General features: G+C 43.7%; 1 protein-coding gene across 1 annotated transcript; it reads right to left on the bottom strand.

The window, feature by feature from the left end:
* Positions 1 to 1,059: 1,059 nt before the first annotated feature.
* SNTN (sentan, cilia apical structure protein) lies at positions 1,060 to 5,978 on the bottom strand. Its single transcript, XM_075286730.1, has 4 exons — positions 5,968 to 5,978; positions 4,885 to 4,925; positions 3,221 to 3,360; positions 1,060 to 1,212 (listed from the first exon to the last, which is right to left on the bottom strand). The coding sequence occupies exons 1-4, from the start codon at positions 5,976 to 5,978 to the stop codon at positions 1,060 to 1,062; spliced, it is 345 nt and encodes a 114-aa protein (XP_075142831.1).
* Between the last annotated feature and the right edge of the window lie 8,565 nt (positions 5,979 to 14,543).

Raw genomic sequence — 14,543 nt, 5'->3', positions numbered from 1 at the left:
GCAGAGATGGCTGGTCCGGTGCCCGGTGTTCTTTGTCTTCTTTGCCTCGCTGCCCCCGCCTTCTAGGTTAGTGTTAAAGAGCTAGGAAGAAGGCGGGGCTTGTGACTTAGGAGAGTGTGGGTGGGTACAGGGCGGGGAGACGTGACGTCTCCCCTGCCAGTACCCGCCCACACTCTCCTAACCTGGGAGGCAGGGGGCAGCGAGGCGAAGAAAAACGAGAACACCGGGCACCGAACCAGCCATCTCTGCAGGTAAGTGGACACCAGGGGGACTAAGTAGCCAGAGGATTAAAAACTATTTAGTGATTAAAAAAATCACTACAAAGCCTGGATTCTAATAATTAAAGCGTTCAATTGTTAGATTCCATGCTGTATAGTGAATAGGATTGTTTTTAAAATCTGATCTCCGATTAGTAAAAAAATCCCATTGACTTGCATTGGGATTGGAATTGGGATCGAGATCGGGTTCGAATGAAAAATGATCGAAAATCTTCTCTGTAGGTCAGAACATCCTAGGACTCCAACTATGGTCAAGTCTATGGCAATGAATTCTATGTAGACGTTAGATATAATGGGGCACATTTATTAAGACGTATCGTATGGATGCCTCCAAGTATCAGTGGTTGGATAGTTTTCTTGACTGGTCACCAGGTAGAGTTTCATGTTTCCTCTGTCTGTAATGTATATCCTGTATATACTTGTCATATATGGGCTCTTTAATATCTCATCCATCACTGTATACTCCATCTCAGTCAAGGATGGATCAATGTCATAGCCCCTAATGAAATTTGCGGAAATGTTCAACTAAGTTCCTAACTTTTATATAAAAACAAGGTAGAGCGACATGCGGTCATGCGGTCATGACTGTTGGGCTTTGGGTTGTACCATATGTGGACACGTCTTTATCCAAATGTAGGAAGTCACCCCAGAACTATATGGAACCATGTTTGACCCCAAATACTCTATTGTAACATTAAAGACTGGAAAAGAAGATGGTGAAGATAACAGGTCGGGTTGCTGTGGTGCCGCCATAATGGGTTAGTGCCCAACGTCTCCTGGTTTATTTGGTGTTCTTTGTTTGCCGGATTTCACTGAAGAGGTCGGACATGAGAGTCACACTGAGCAGCAGAATCATAAAATCTTCAAACTCCATTTGGCCGTCTTCTTCCAGATCTTTCATGAGCTCTTTGTATTTTGGTTTGGTTTCTTGACCCTAGTGTCGGAAGAAAGGTTAACAATGAAATTAGTTTTTCAATAAAAAATAAAAGTAGCATAAAAGTGTCTCACATCTACCGCCTATAATGTGCCTTACAGTGGGTGGGGGACGATATATGGGCGCTAGGTAGGGAATGGGAGCAACATGGCATGAGCGTGCTGATCGTATGGGAGAAAGTGACCTGTTGGCAATGTACTGATATTGTAAATGGCACATGTTAGGTGGAGGGGGACCCTTACAAATTGTATATTTGGGGCTCAGGAGTTGGGAAGGGTGAACTTCGGAAGAATCGTTTTGTTTCAGGTTCTGATTTGTTTTGGGCTAAACCTGTTTGGATAGAACCGGAAGTGAAATGATTATACTCTGGAAACTCTTCAGACCCCAGAATACAATAGGTGGAAGCCTAGAGAAGGTGTAAAAAAGTGACGTAACTAGGAATGGCAGGGCCCCATGGTGAACTTTGGATATGGGGGCTCCTCGACTGACGCCGAAGACGGCCACCGTACTCTATTATGCCCCATAGTGGCCCCTGCACACAGTATTATAACCCATAGTGGCCCCTGCACACAGTATTATAACCCATAGCGGCCCCTGCACACAGTATTATAACCCATAGCAGCCCCTGCACACAGTATTATACCCCATAGAGGCTCCTGCACACAGTATTCTCCCCCATAGTGGCCCCTGCACACAGTATTATAACCCATAGCAGCCCCTGCACACAGTATTATACCCCATAGTGGCCCCTGCACACAGTATTATCCCCCATAGTGGCCCCTGCACACAGTATTATAACCCATAGTGGCCCCTGCACACAGTATTATCCCCCATAGAGGCTTCTGCACACAGTATTATCCCCCATAGTGGCCCCTGCACACAGTATTATCCCCCATAGTGGCCCCTGCACACAGTATTATGTCCCATAGTGGCCCCTGCACACAGTATTATCCCCCATAGTGGCCCCTGCACACAGTATTATCCCCCATAGTGTCCCCTGCACACAGTATTATGTCCCATAGTGGCCCCTGCACACAGTATTATGCCCTATAGTGGCCCCTGCACACAGTATTATGCCCTATAGTGGCCCCTGCACAGTATTATGCCCTATAGTGGCCCCTGCACAGTATTATGCTCCATAGTGGCCCCTGCACACAGTATTATGTCCCATAGTGGCTCCTGCACACAGTATTATGCCCTATAGTGGCCCCTGCACACAGTATTATGCCCTATAGTGGCCCCTGCACAGTATTATGCCCTATAGTGTCCCCTGCACACAGTATTATGTCCCATAGTGGCTCCTGCACACAGTATTATGCCCTATAGTGGCCCCTGCACAGTATTATGCCCTATAGTGGCCCCTGCACACAGTATTATGCTCCATAGTGGCCTCTGCATGCACTATTATGCCACATAGTGGCCCCTGCACATACTATTGTGTCCTGAAGCCTGTCTGGAACCTGGAGAGGTAAGAAACAGTGTTTTTTCTGTTCTCTTACCTCTCCTGGGCCTCCAATCATTATACTCGGGGATCTGAAAAGACCCCCCCCCCCCCCCGAGTATAATAATAGTGTTTGTGGGGCCCGTGCCGCCACTTTCCGATCCCTGCCAGGATTGGTAAATAAATAGGGCCCGTTATCAGCTGGAGTAATGGCCTATTATGAAAAAAAAATTCAGCGGTAGCGGCTGTCGCCGGGCACCTAATGTCATGGTCCCTGTGGCAGCTGCTACCCCAGTAGTGACGCCCCTGCTCCTCGCTGTATCTTGGTCTTCTTCTGGCCTCTTCCTGCCTCCCGGGTGACATCATGTGCCTTTCCATTGGTGGTCACATGGCACATATCGACACCTTGACAATAGATCCCAGTGTATAGTAATTTCACTCCCAGTTCTTAGGCAACAAACCCCCAATATTTCAGGTTCAGGTCACAACTTTTGGAAACTTCCGGTTGAACCGGTTCCCTATTCTCTACTCCGGAGTTTTATGTTACTTTTCCGCTCCACTAATTACCTGTGTAAAGTTCTGGAATTGCGTCTGCAACAAATCTTTGGCTTCAGCCTTGTTAATTTTGCCGTCATTGTCTGCATATGAATTATACACAAGGACAGCCGTGGCAATGGCTTTCTCTAGTTCAGAGCCTTTTCCCAGTGCTAGGCAGGAGATAATAGGAGACAATGTCAGACTATTTTTAAGCTTTATGCGGCAGAATCGTTACGTAATATGTAATTATTTCCAAATTCTGTCAATCAGATTGTGTTAATTGTACGGCAGTCGTTAGTCACAATGTGAAGATCTCGTGTCACATAACTCAGTGCACCGTACCTTAAATCTTTACGCTTTGTGCAAGAAAAACGTTTTCTGCATCAAAACGTTAAAAAATAGATTTTTTTGTTATGTTATTCCCGTGACAATAGACGGCCTTGACAGATCTGGATATTTTATGCAATTCATATTTCATTTACTGCTCCTCATATCTAAAACGGAGACTTGAAGCAACTTTGCTGATGATAAATCTTCCACCAGAAGCTCCTAGGCCGACCTATGCGTCTCTGTGGTAACAGACTACAAACAAAGCTTGTGTAATCTCAGCAGGGATGAACCTGGGGTTTCTGCCGCCTGAGGCAGAAGTGGAGGGGGCGGGGCGGAGCGGAGCGAGCGTCGTTAGCAGGCAGAGAGCAGGCACGGAGAGTACCTGCTCTCTGCCTGAGCGTGAGGGGAGGCCGCTGGGGCAGCGCTGCGTCCACAGGGCCGTCCCAATCCACCGCTCGGTGACGGTGACGCTAAGCCAGTCCAGGACAGCTTGTCCTGGACTGGCTTAGGTAAGCAAAAATGCCACCCTCCCCCGGGGCCCCGGCATAGCGCCGCCTGAAGCGGTCGCTTCAGGTCGCCTCATGGGAGGTGCGGCGCTGAGTCTGAGTCTACAAGCCATAGAAATGAGGCCAGATGTGAGGGAGTAACGTATAACTGTAAGATTATGAGATTGTGGTTGGGGTCACCATTGAGGCCCAATCACAGGCCACAGACCCCATGTGCATGACATCACTATGGCAGGCCTAAAGGGGCCCCTAGTGATGTCCCCTGGGCCCCCACCTATTATACGCCCACCACAGTATGAAGAGACCCCCAAAGTATAATTTAGTGCAATGCCAGTACTGGTGGTCGTTTTACTTTGTCCAAAATGAATTCCCAATTATTTGGTTTAAGGACCTCACATGACAAGTACATGATGTATAGAAAACAGATGTAGCAGAGCTAAACTGTATTCTATACTTATGATCTTATGCAATCGGTTAAACTGCTGCCGTGAGATATCTTATCACAGAAGACAACAAAAAAACAACAAAAAGTCATTAAAAATGTTCATTGGTTTTTGTTATCTTCAGTTTAACCCATTGCATAAGTTCCGGTTCGCTCTGCTACATCTGTATTCTACACATCCTATAAGCATTAAACAGTGTCATGTGAAGTCCTTCATTACAGAGAGGGCGCAGTCACATCTATTCACTAGAAAAAAAAACCTTCTTCACCTCTAGATATGCGCAAAGTGTGGATTAGTAGTCAGTGATGACCATCACAATTTGGAATACAGCTTTGGGTGTAACTGGAGAACACACAGATCATGAATGCACAGAAATACATGGCTAGCACTGAGAATATCGGAGAAAGGAGTTTACCTTTAATAGAAGATAGTTGCTTGGAGACTGGAATAGCATTGCTAGAAGAAAGCCAAGCAGGATTTGGTTAGCGCTTGTTTCCAAAGCAGAAAGGCGGTGATGTGCAGAGATTATGTAGTATTATAGTTATGTGTTAATGGTACGAGGACGACTAATGGGAGCTGCTATATATGGCTTTATCATGCTTCTTGTGTAGGTTGTATGCCATAAGCTCCTCAGCTCCCCCTAGTGGTGGCTTCACACAGCCAGAATTTATCATGTACCCCCTCTCTATGCAGGGATCTGGAATTTTGTATCAGAATACTATTACTGCTACTTGTAAGGGGTAACAACTATCACCTAAAGACTACACCCACCATGCCGAGAAGGATTGCTGTCTTACATGGGATTATGGTGTTAGACACATACATACAGAATATATATGCATATATACAGCATACACACACATATATACAGCACATGCACATATATACAGAGTATAGACACATACTGTATATGCAGAATATAGACACATAACTACAGCATATGCACACATATATACAGCATATTCACATATATACAGATTATAGACACATATATATATAGAATATGTTCATATTGTATATACAGAATATAGACACATATATCCGGCATATCTGGAAAAATATAACAAAATATATTACTGTCCACAGAATAATAGATTACCACAACCATTTTAAAAAAATAAAATACAATTTTCTTTTAGTAAAACATGGTTGATTTATTTCAGAAACAGCTCCACACCTGTCCTCAGGTTGTGTATGGTATTACATCTCAGCTCCAATTAATTGAATAGGACTTAGTTGCAATACCATACACAACCTGTGGGCAGATGTGGCGCTATAGATAGAAGAAATCAGCCATTTTACTACCCATGGATAGGCCCTTTAGGTTATAGCTCTATGGCAGACGTTGACCACGACTCCATGTAAGTTAATGCGTTGCAACCCGAAGGGTACTGCCAATTCTTTTTTTATGATATTTTTTTGCAACTAGAAGTCGCCGTCGCAGCACCTTGGCGATAGAATATACCAAAGATAAAATCAGAATTAACCCCTTCATTACCTCTTGGGCATTTTCAGTGCAGGCTGAAGTTCTTCCTTGGGCTGTAAAGCAAATTGTTACAGAATAATTCACAGATGATTCTCCGGCTCGCGGAAGTGTTTTATTTTTTTTTACTAGTTGACTTGGTAACTTTGCTAAGCGACTGCTGCATCAAACACTCTTGTCCAGGCGGAGAACACGCGCTGCATTAATTCTATTTACTCTGCAGGTCCGAGGTTTATTTAGTCAGGATTATACAGAACGCGTACAATGTCGTTACACAATCCTAGTGCTGAGTGCGGCCGCGGAGTGTTATGTAACTGATGGATAATTGTATCCGGTGCGAGCTGATGGCAATGAGCGGGAGATAAAGGCTAGGAAGAAAAGCAAGGCAGGCGTCTACATCTATGGACTCACAGTGCTCATACCCAACTTTTGAAGACCGCTGTGGCAAATTTAATTCCGCTCACTTTTATGCTGATTCCGCCCATTCTCATTCATTTTTATTGTGCCCTCACACAGTATAATGCTCCTACAGTCACCCGTACATTATATGTCCCCACATTATAATGTTCCCTTCCCAATTGCCCCACAGTATTAAGTCCCTCTCCTGGTGCCCCAGTTTAAACTGGGGGGAAACTAGAGGAGGATATGAAACTGGGCCAGCTTGAGGGGGACAATAAATTAATGGTAGCTGGAGCGGGACATGAAACTGGGGGCAACTAGAGGAAGACAGGTCTCTCAAGGTTTAATGTCCCCCTCCAGTTGTCCCCAGTTTAATGTCCCCCTTAATATCTCCTCCAGTTTAAGTACCCCCATTCAATTACCCCCAGTTTCTTGTACCCCCTCCATCTCTGCCCCCAGTTTCATGCCCCCCTCCATCTCTGTCCCAGTTTCATGTCCCCCTCCTTCTCTGCCCCCAGTTTCATGTCCCCCCTCCATCTCTGCCCCCAGTTTCTTGTCTTCCCCTCCATCCCTCCCCCAGTTTCATGTCCCCCCTCTATCTCTGCCCCCACATGCCTGCTTGGTCGAGTTGAGCATACATATGTAATGAGTTTATTAGAAGATACTGGCGGCACATGGTCACCTTTAAATATGACATATCACATGTCTGACAGCAGTAGAGCCCAGCCCGTAGTCTGTTGCCATGGAGAATCTGACAAATATTAAACACTAGCTGGTACCCGCGACTTCGTCTGCGGTGATTGTAGCAGTGGGTATATACAGGCGCGGGTAAGGTTTTCGTACTGTGTATAAGGTATGGGATATGAAATGTGACTTTGTATCTTGTTTTTTCTGTAATTCAGAGAATACGTGAGACTTTTGTGTTGAAGTTACTTTGTATTTGAGCTGCTATATATACGGTGTTGTGAGAAACTTTACATAGTGACTTTGGGACAGAGGGATTTGAAGTTAACCCTTTCCCGCCGATGGCATTTTTTGATTTTCGTTTTTGACTCCCCTCCTTCTAAACCCCATAACTTTTTTATTTCTCCGCTCCCAGAGCCATATGAGGTCTTAATTTTTTTGGGACAAGTTTTTCTTCATGATGCCACCATTAATTATTCTATATAATGTACTGGGAAGCAGGGAAAAAATTCAGAATGGGGTGGATTTGAAGCAAAAATGCATTTCTGCGACTTTCTTACGGGCTTTGGTTTTACGGCGTTCACTGTGCAACCAAAATGACATGTCCCCTGTATTTTGTGTTTCGTTACGATTCCGGGGATACCAAATTTATATGGTTTTATTTACATTTAGACCCCTTAAAAAAATCCAAAACTATGTTAAAAAAAATTTTTGTTGAAAAGTCGCCATATTCCGACAGCCGTAACTTTTTTATACGTGTGTGTACGGGGATGCATAGGGTATCTTTTTTTGCGGGACCAGGTGTACTTTGTAATTCTACCATTTTCGGGAAATGTTATTGCTTTGATCACTTTTTATTCAAATTTTTATCAGAATCAAAACAGTGAAAAAACAGCGGTTTGGCAATTTTGACCGTTTTTCCCGCTACGGCGTTTACCGAACAGGAAAAATATTTGTATAGCTTTGTAGAGCGGACGATTTCGGATGCGGGGATACCTAACATGTATGTGTTTCACAGTTTTTAACTACTTTTATATGTGTTCTAGGGAAAGGGGGGTGATTTGAATTTTTAATCCTTTTTATTTGTTTTTATATATATATATTATTTTTTTTAAACTTTTTTTTTTTTGCATTTATTAGACCGCCTAGGGGTATTGACATGGGTGGGCGGTGTCGCGGATTGTCAGAGCGGTGGGGGGCGGCAAACATGGTTGCTCCGGAGCGTTATAGAGAGCCTCCTGGAGTATCGTTAAGGTGAGGGGCAAAGTGGTAAAATATATGTATATGAGATTGTGTGGGGTTAGGGGCGAGGCTGCAGAGGGCAATATGAATTTTGTGGCTTGCTATGGTCCAAAGTGTGTGAGATTGCAGAGATGGTGATGTGAGTTTGGGTTTTGTGGGGTTCCTGGCACAAACGTATGTGCGCTATTGTGACGAAAAGTAGCCTATTGCACATTCGGGTATATTAACTATGTTTGTGGAAACTTTCAGCCAAATCGGTCGAGCGGGTTTTGCGTGATTGAGGAACAAACATCCGAACATCCAAACAACACACAAACTCACAAACCCACATTTATAATATTAATAGGATTTTGAAAAATTAATACAAAATATTTCAAACGTGACTTAACTTTGCTTCTAAACTATGACGAGGAGTAAAACTTTGAAGCAAAAATTTGTGAATGCGGCCTTGGACGGTCATCTCATATCCGCGTTGCTGGCAATGTGAGGATTCATTAACTTCTAAGGGTCAGAGTCTTCTAAAATTAGCCATGTGCTAATAGGAGAACTATACTGTGTAGCCTTTCCAAACACAAATTGCCTTTCCTTCTACCGGGGAGCCCATTTGAGCTGCACACAGATGGCTGGCGGATGAAACGCGTTCCTCCTAAAGCTGGCTGACCCTGGTGGGTATTAATGAATTGGGAGGTTCACCTTCCCCACATCGTCTCCCTTTATTGTCAGAGCCTCTTTAATTTGCCATCTGACAGAGTCATTACTCAGATAATTGAGAAGTATTACATGAAGGATAAACTGTATATGTCTCTTCCATGCTCCAACCGAATGCAAAATTACAGACTATCCCGGTGACAAGGCAAACACGTACGTATTACTGGTGTCCATCAACGCAAAGACCTTAATTAGCGGCGATGTAAGCCATTGTTATTTTCACATAATCACTCATCTGACAGAGCAAAATACATTGATTTCCGCCGGTTAAAAATATTTTCCCCATCTGTTCCACGTTCAGAGTGTAGAACACCCAGGATGCAATTTTCTGGTGTTGTAGACACCGATGATAGAAATTGGACGGTATCACCCATGAAGCGGTAGAGTAAAAATGAGAATGTGTTCAGCTAATTATGTAAGTTTTTGGAATTTCCAGGTTATAACAACCTATCATTGGACCCATGCCTTACAATTCATCTTTAGGGGCTCAGTATGGTTTTCGTTGGTTTAGCAACCTTCTAGGTTCCGGTACGTTGATGCCAAGTGATGCATGCATTGTACCCGGGACCTTCCTAGCCATTCCCATGAGTTCTTACATGGTTATTCTGTAGTTATTAGGGCACAAGTTTTAAGATTTAGTGGCATTGAGTCTGACTTGGCTTATCTGACTGTTATTCTTTTGATACAGCCTTCATTGGATTCCTTGTTAGACAAATCTCCAACCAGTACAAATAGGAATTTGGATAAAGGATTTGGGTGGTCGACAGTCTACTAGAGGATACTCTGCTGGGCTCAAGCTGAGCAACGCTGATCACAATCCCCGTACAGAAGCCAATGGACCCAATACCACCAAGGGCTATGTCTCATAACTAGGGTTGAGCCGATCTTCAGATTTCAGGATCGTAGTTAAAATATGATTTTCGATCATTTTCCAGCCGATCCCGATCGTGAAATTTGCTTGATCGCCGATCGGGATCCGATCTTTTCCAATCCTGATCGCTCAACCCTACTCATACCCTATAAGAAGTTATTCATCACATGTCCTGTAACCATGAAGTCGTCTCAGAAGAAAAGAAAAGTTGTAAGACCAGGGGCGTAGATCTAGGTGGTACAAATCTTATGGCACCACTCTAGTCCACCCTCAACTTGGCTGATCGCTTAATTCATCTCTCTCCAACACGTTTTGAAGCCAGAGTAATTCCTTCTTCAGGTCTTTTTCCTTATGGTTTTGTTTGAAACAATCAGATGAATTTGCGAATGTCTTAGCTTTGAATTCTTCATCTTAAGTAGAGATGAGCAAGTACTGTTCGGATCAGCCGATCCGAACAGCACGCTCGCATAGAAATGAATGGACGTAGCCGGCACGCGGGGGGTTAAGTGGCCGGCCGCCGTCAAAACGGAAGTACCAGGTGCATCCATTCATTTCTATGGAGCGTGCTGTTCGGATCGGCTGATCTGAACAGTACTCGCTCATCTCTAATCTTAAGGAAATGGGTCAGATTTATAAAAATGGCCCAAAAACAAAACTTTTAGTTTCTCTTCGGGACCAATCACATCACAGCTTTCATGTTGTATTCTGCTCCTGATTAATGAAAGCTGCATTGTGATTGGTTGCTTTTATACAATTTTAATAACTTGCCCCAATGAATTCATCCAAATTTGTGTTTCGTTGGTGTGGTTGGACTACTTTACATTGCTCAATAGATCTATTGATCTCCGCCACCTGAGCAGTATTGCAACTGTTCCCCATTCACTTCAATGGAGATGACATGGCAGCCATGTTTTTGTAATCTTGAACAAGCCTTTTAGGAATCATTTTTGGGTTTTTCTTCTTCCACAATACTTTATCTCTAGTTCCCTCTCTAGTTCCCTTCAAGTCTGCAAGGATTATTTAGTAAATGTAAAATCAAATTTTAATCTATAAAACGTCATGAGACCATCTGTGGGTTGAGTGATGGTCGGCCACAATAACTTAACAACTCATAGCCATGTAAACTTGTCCACCTTTCATGTTCTTTGACCTTCTCTCCTTCATCCTTTGCCCAAATACCACCAAATGCGTTGAGACAACAAGCATATAACCCAAAATCCATCGACCTGGGGTTTGGAATCCCACCATGCTGTGACAACTGGAAAAACAAAAAAAAACAACAAAAAAAGCAAAATCCCATGACCAGGAACTAGTGAATATAACCATGCGGGTAAGGGTGGTTGGTTGTTCCTCTCCTGTGCCTAGGAAGAAGGTGACGTTCTTCGATGACACTACTGATTGGTCTCATGCAATGGGGACGTTTCCCAGAAGACAGCAACAGACCACCAGGACCGGACGACTTTTTTTTCCCCTCACCTGGCCTATTTAAAAAAAAATACAATTTTTGCCCGAACAACTTTTATCTTACTTGCCATTGGTGGAGTTTTCTTTAGAAACCAACCTATACCACATCTTGCAGTCCCAGCCCATTTCCCTACATTGTCTATGTGCTTCGAGGTGAAGGAACTGTACTGTCTACTACTGGGGGCAAGGTGGTAGAAGCCCTCACTATATACAGAAACTTGTCTGGATTTGTGACTAGGTTCTTGCCCAAGATTGATCCATGTAACTGTTCCGTATAGTTTCTTGTGCTTTGTGCACCTTATTATGTGTATTGTACTGAATATACCTATGACTTTGCTGGTGGTCAACAACAGTCATGTCCCCTTCAGAAGTGGAAAAGCCATTTTATATATGACAAGGTGCACGCATCTTCATAAATGCATGCACTTAGGTAGAAAGCTGAAGTGTTCATGGCACAATATAATGTCCCTGACCCTGGCATTATAATGCCGCCCATTATAATGCCCCCCCCTTTGTGACCCCCAAATTAAAATGCACAACAATAATTGCTCTGTTCCCCCTCAGTCCACTACAGTCTATGGAGAGCAGAAGGTACGATATAGGGATGGCATCAGTGATACCTTCTGTTTCCACGCTGCCTGCAGGAGTCCATAATAGGCAACTTCTAGATTTATATTGTAAGTAAACCTTTCTTATTTCTTCAAATTCTTTATGAATGTGACCAAGGGCAGAATTTGTACTGTGGAATTTCAGTCGGTATTCTGTACATAAGCAGATTAGTTTACAATGAAGTCTATGGAGAAATGAGAGGAAGAAGGAAAAAGGGCAGAGATGTGAGGCTGTCTATAAACTAAGGCTGTCTCTCTATAGTGCAGATGTCTCTCTGCCTTTAAGAGCTCCTCTATCCTCCTCTCCATAGACTTCTATTGTACAGATCTGATCAGTGGCAGAAGGAGGCCATAAAGTGAAAGAACACTTCACTTTCCCTATTGATCTATTTACCCTTTAACAATATCCCAATCCAAGAGCCATAATAAATGAATAAACCAATAAAACATAAAGTGCATTTTATGCAACAACTTTATTTGAGCCAAAATGCAATTACAATAGAGATTGTCCACTTAGATCCATACAGCGTTTACATATTATGTGTATAGTAATAACTACGTCATTTGTGCTTGTAGTCCGCCAAGAGTACAGCCGAAAGTACAACAAATCAATGCACTAGGTAGTAGATTACAGTGACTAGAATACTCTTGGTAAGTGTTAAAAACTAGTTCTTTCGTTACGTTCTTATCACCTAAATTTCATGAATATAGATACATGTATTATAAAATGACACAAACCCAATACACGGGCCATCTACGACTGGTGGTCCTTAATCAATGGACAATATTAAAAACCGTATTGTTCACGAAAATACACCAGACCGCGCCGAAGCCTGTAGAAATTCCTCCAGATAGGTATCTTGATTTTCCTTATGTAACAGATCAGACACATCAATATCCAATTTGGAGAATCAGCAATAGCAATGTATCGTATCGATTATAGTAAAAAGTACACGTACGGTTTATTTAGCATATACTGATCAGTGATCAACTGTGACATATAGTCGGAGGCAATATGGGATCCGTCATAGTCAGGGCTGATCATGAGATGATGTGCAATGCAACTTCATGTATTGTGTTAGGATGGGCATGGCAATATCTACTGGGGTATTAGATAAGGTCTTAAAGGGGTTTCCCACTAACAACACAACTAACAACACTAATCCCGTATTCTTGATCTGTGGTCGTTGGGGGTCTGGTTAGCAATGGGAGACAGTAGTGCACACGTGTGACCATTGTTCCATTCTCTCCTATGGGACTGGCACAGCAATGTACTATATTATATTTGGTAGTCCCATAGAAGTGAATGGGATCCATTTTTGTGGTCAGTGATCACAAGAATGGATCACACAATGTGTAGTTAGTGGGAAAACTCCTTTGTCGTGACTTCTGGCCAAGTGACATAGACTTATATTGGAGAAATGGTACAGTAGGCAACATGGGCACGTCAGCAAGGGGAAGACGACCTCTATTTCATCACGTTTCATGGCACCAACCCTTTATCAGGCTAGTTATTAGTAGGGATCAGTCCAATCTTGAAGTCCACTCTATCTATCATTGACATAGACATAGTCCTTCAATAGCGGTTGGCTGGATACTTGGATTGAGCTGATTTTGCTCTTCTTTACACGCAAAAGTTCCCTTGCTACCCAGGTACAAGTCAGCAATTCACTGATGACCAGTTTGGTCAGATATGCAGAGAATTTCGCTATTTTGCAAGCTCTGAAACCTAACTAGGCTTTCTCTCAAGATGTAGTTTGCTGCCCTGTGCCTGTAGGTAGATACTCTGACCAGGAAGAGTCGCTTGTTGGCGCCCTACATAGTACCAAGCACCTGGAAAACATGGTCCATCCTCCTCAAGCTACTTGTTCCTGTAGGTAGATACCCTGACCAGGAAGAGTCACTTGTTGGAGCCCTACATAGTACCAAGCACCTGGAAAACATGGTCCATCCTCCTCAAGCTACTTGTTCCTGTAGGTAGATACTCTGACCAGGAAGAGTCACTTGTTGGTGCCCTGCATAGTACCAAGCACCTGGAAAACATGGTCCATCCTCCTCAAGCTACCTGATCCTGTAGGTAGATACCCTGACCAGGAAGAGTCACTTGTTGGTGCCCTGCATAGTACCAAGCACCTGGAAAACATGGTCCATCCTCCTCAAGCTACCTGATCCTGTAGGTAGATACCCTGACCAGGAAGAGTCACTTGTTGGTGCCCTGCATAGTACCAAGCACCTGGAAAACATGGTCCATCCTCCTCAAGCTACCTGATCCTGTAGGTAGATACCCTGACCAGGAAGAGTCACTTGTTGGTGCCCTGCATAGTACCAAGCACCTGGAAAACATGGTCCATCCTCCTCAAGCTACTTGTTCCTGTTGGTAGATACTCTGACCAGGAAGAGTCACTTGTTGGTGCCCTGCATAGTACCAAGCACCTGGAAAACATGGTCCATCCTCCTCAAGCTACCTGATCCTGTAGGTAGATACCCTGACCAGGAAGAGTCACTTGTTGGTGCCCTGCATAGTACCAAGCACCTGGAAAACATGGTCCATCCTGCTCAAGCTACTTGTTCCTGTAGGTAGATACCCTGACCAGGAAGAGTCGCTTGTTGGTGCC

The sequence above is a fragment of the Leptodactylus fuscus genome, chromosome 9 (genome assembly GCF_031893055.1).
Source record: "Leptodactylus fuscus isolate aLepFus1 chromosome 9, aLepFus1.hap2, whole genome shotgun sequence".
NCBI lineage: Eukaryota > Metazoa > Chordata > Amphibia > Anura > Leptodactylidae > Leptodactylus > Leptodactylus fuscus.
This window is presented reverse-complemented; position numbering and strand designations above follow the sequence as displayed.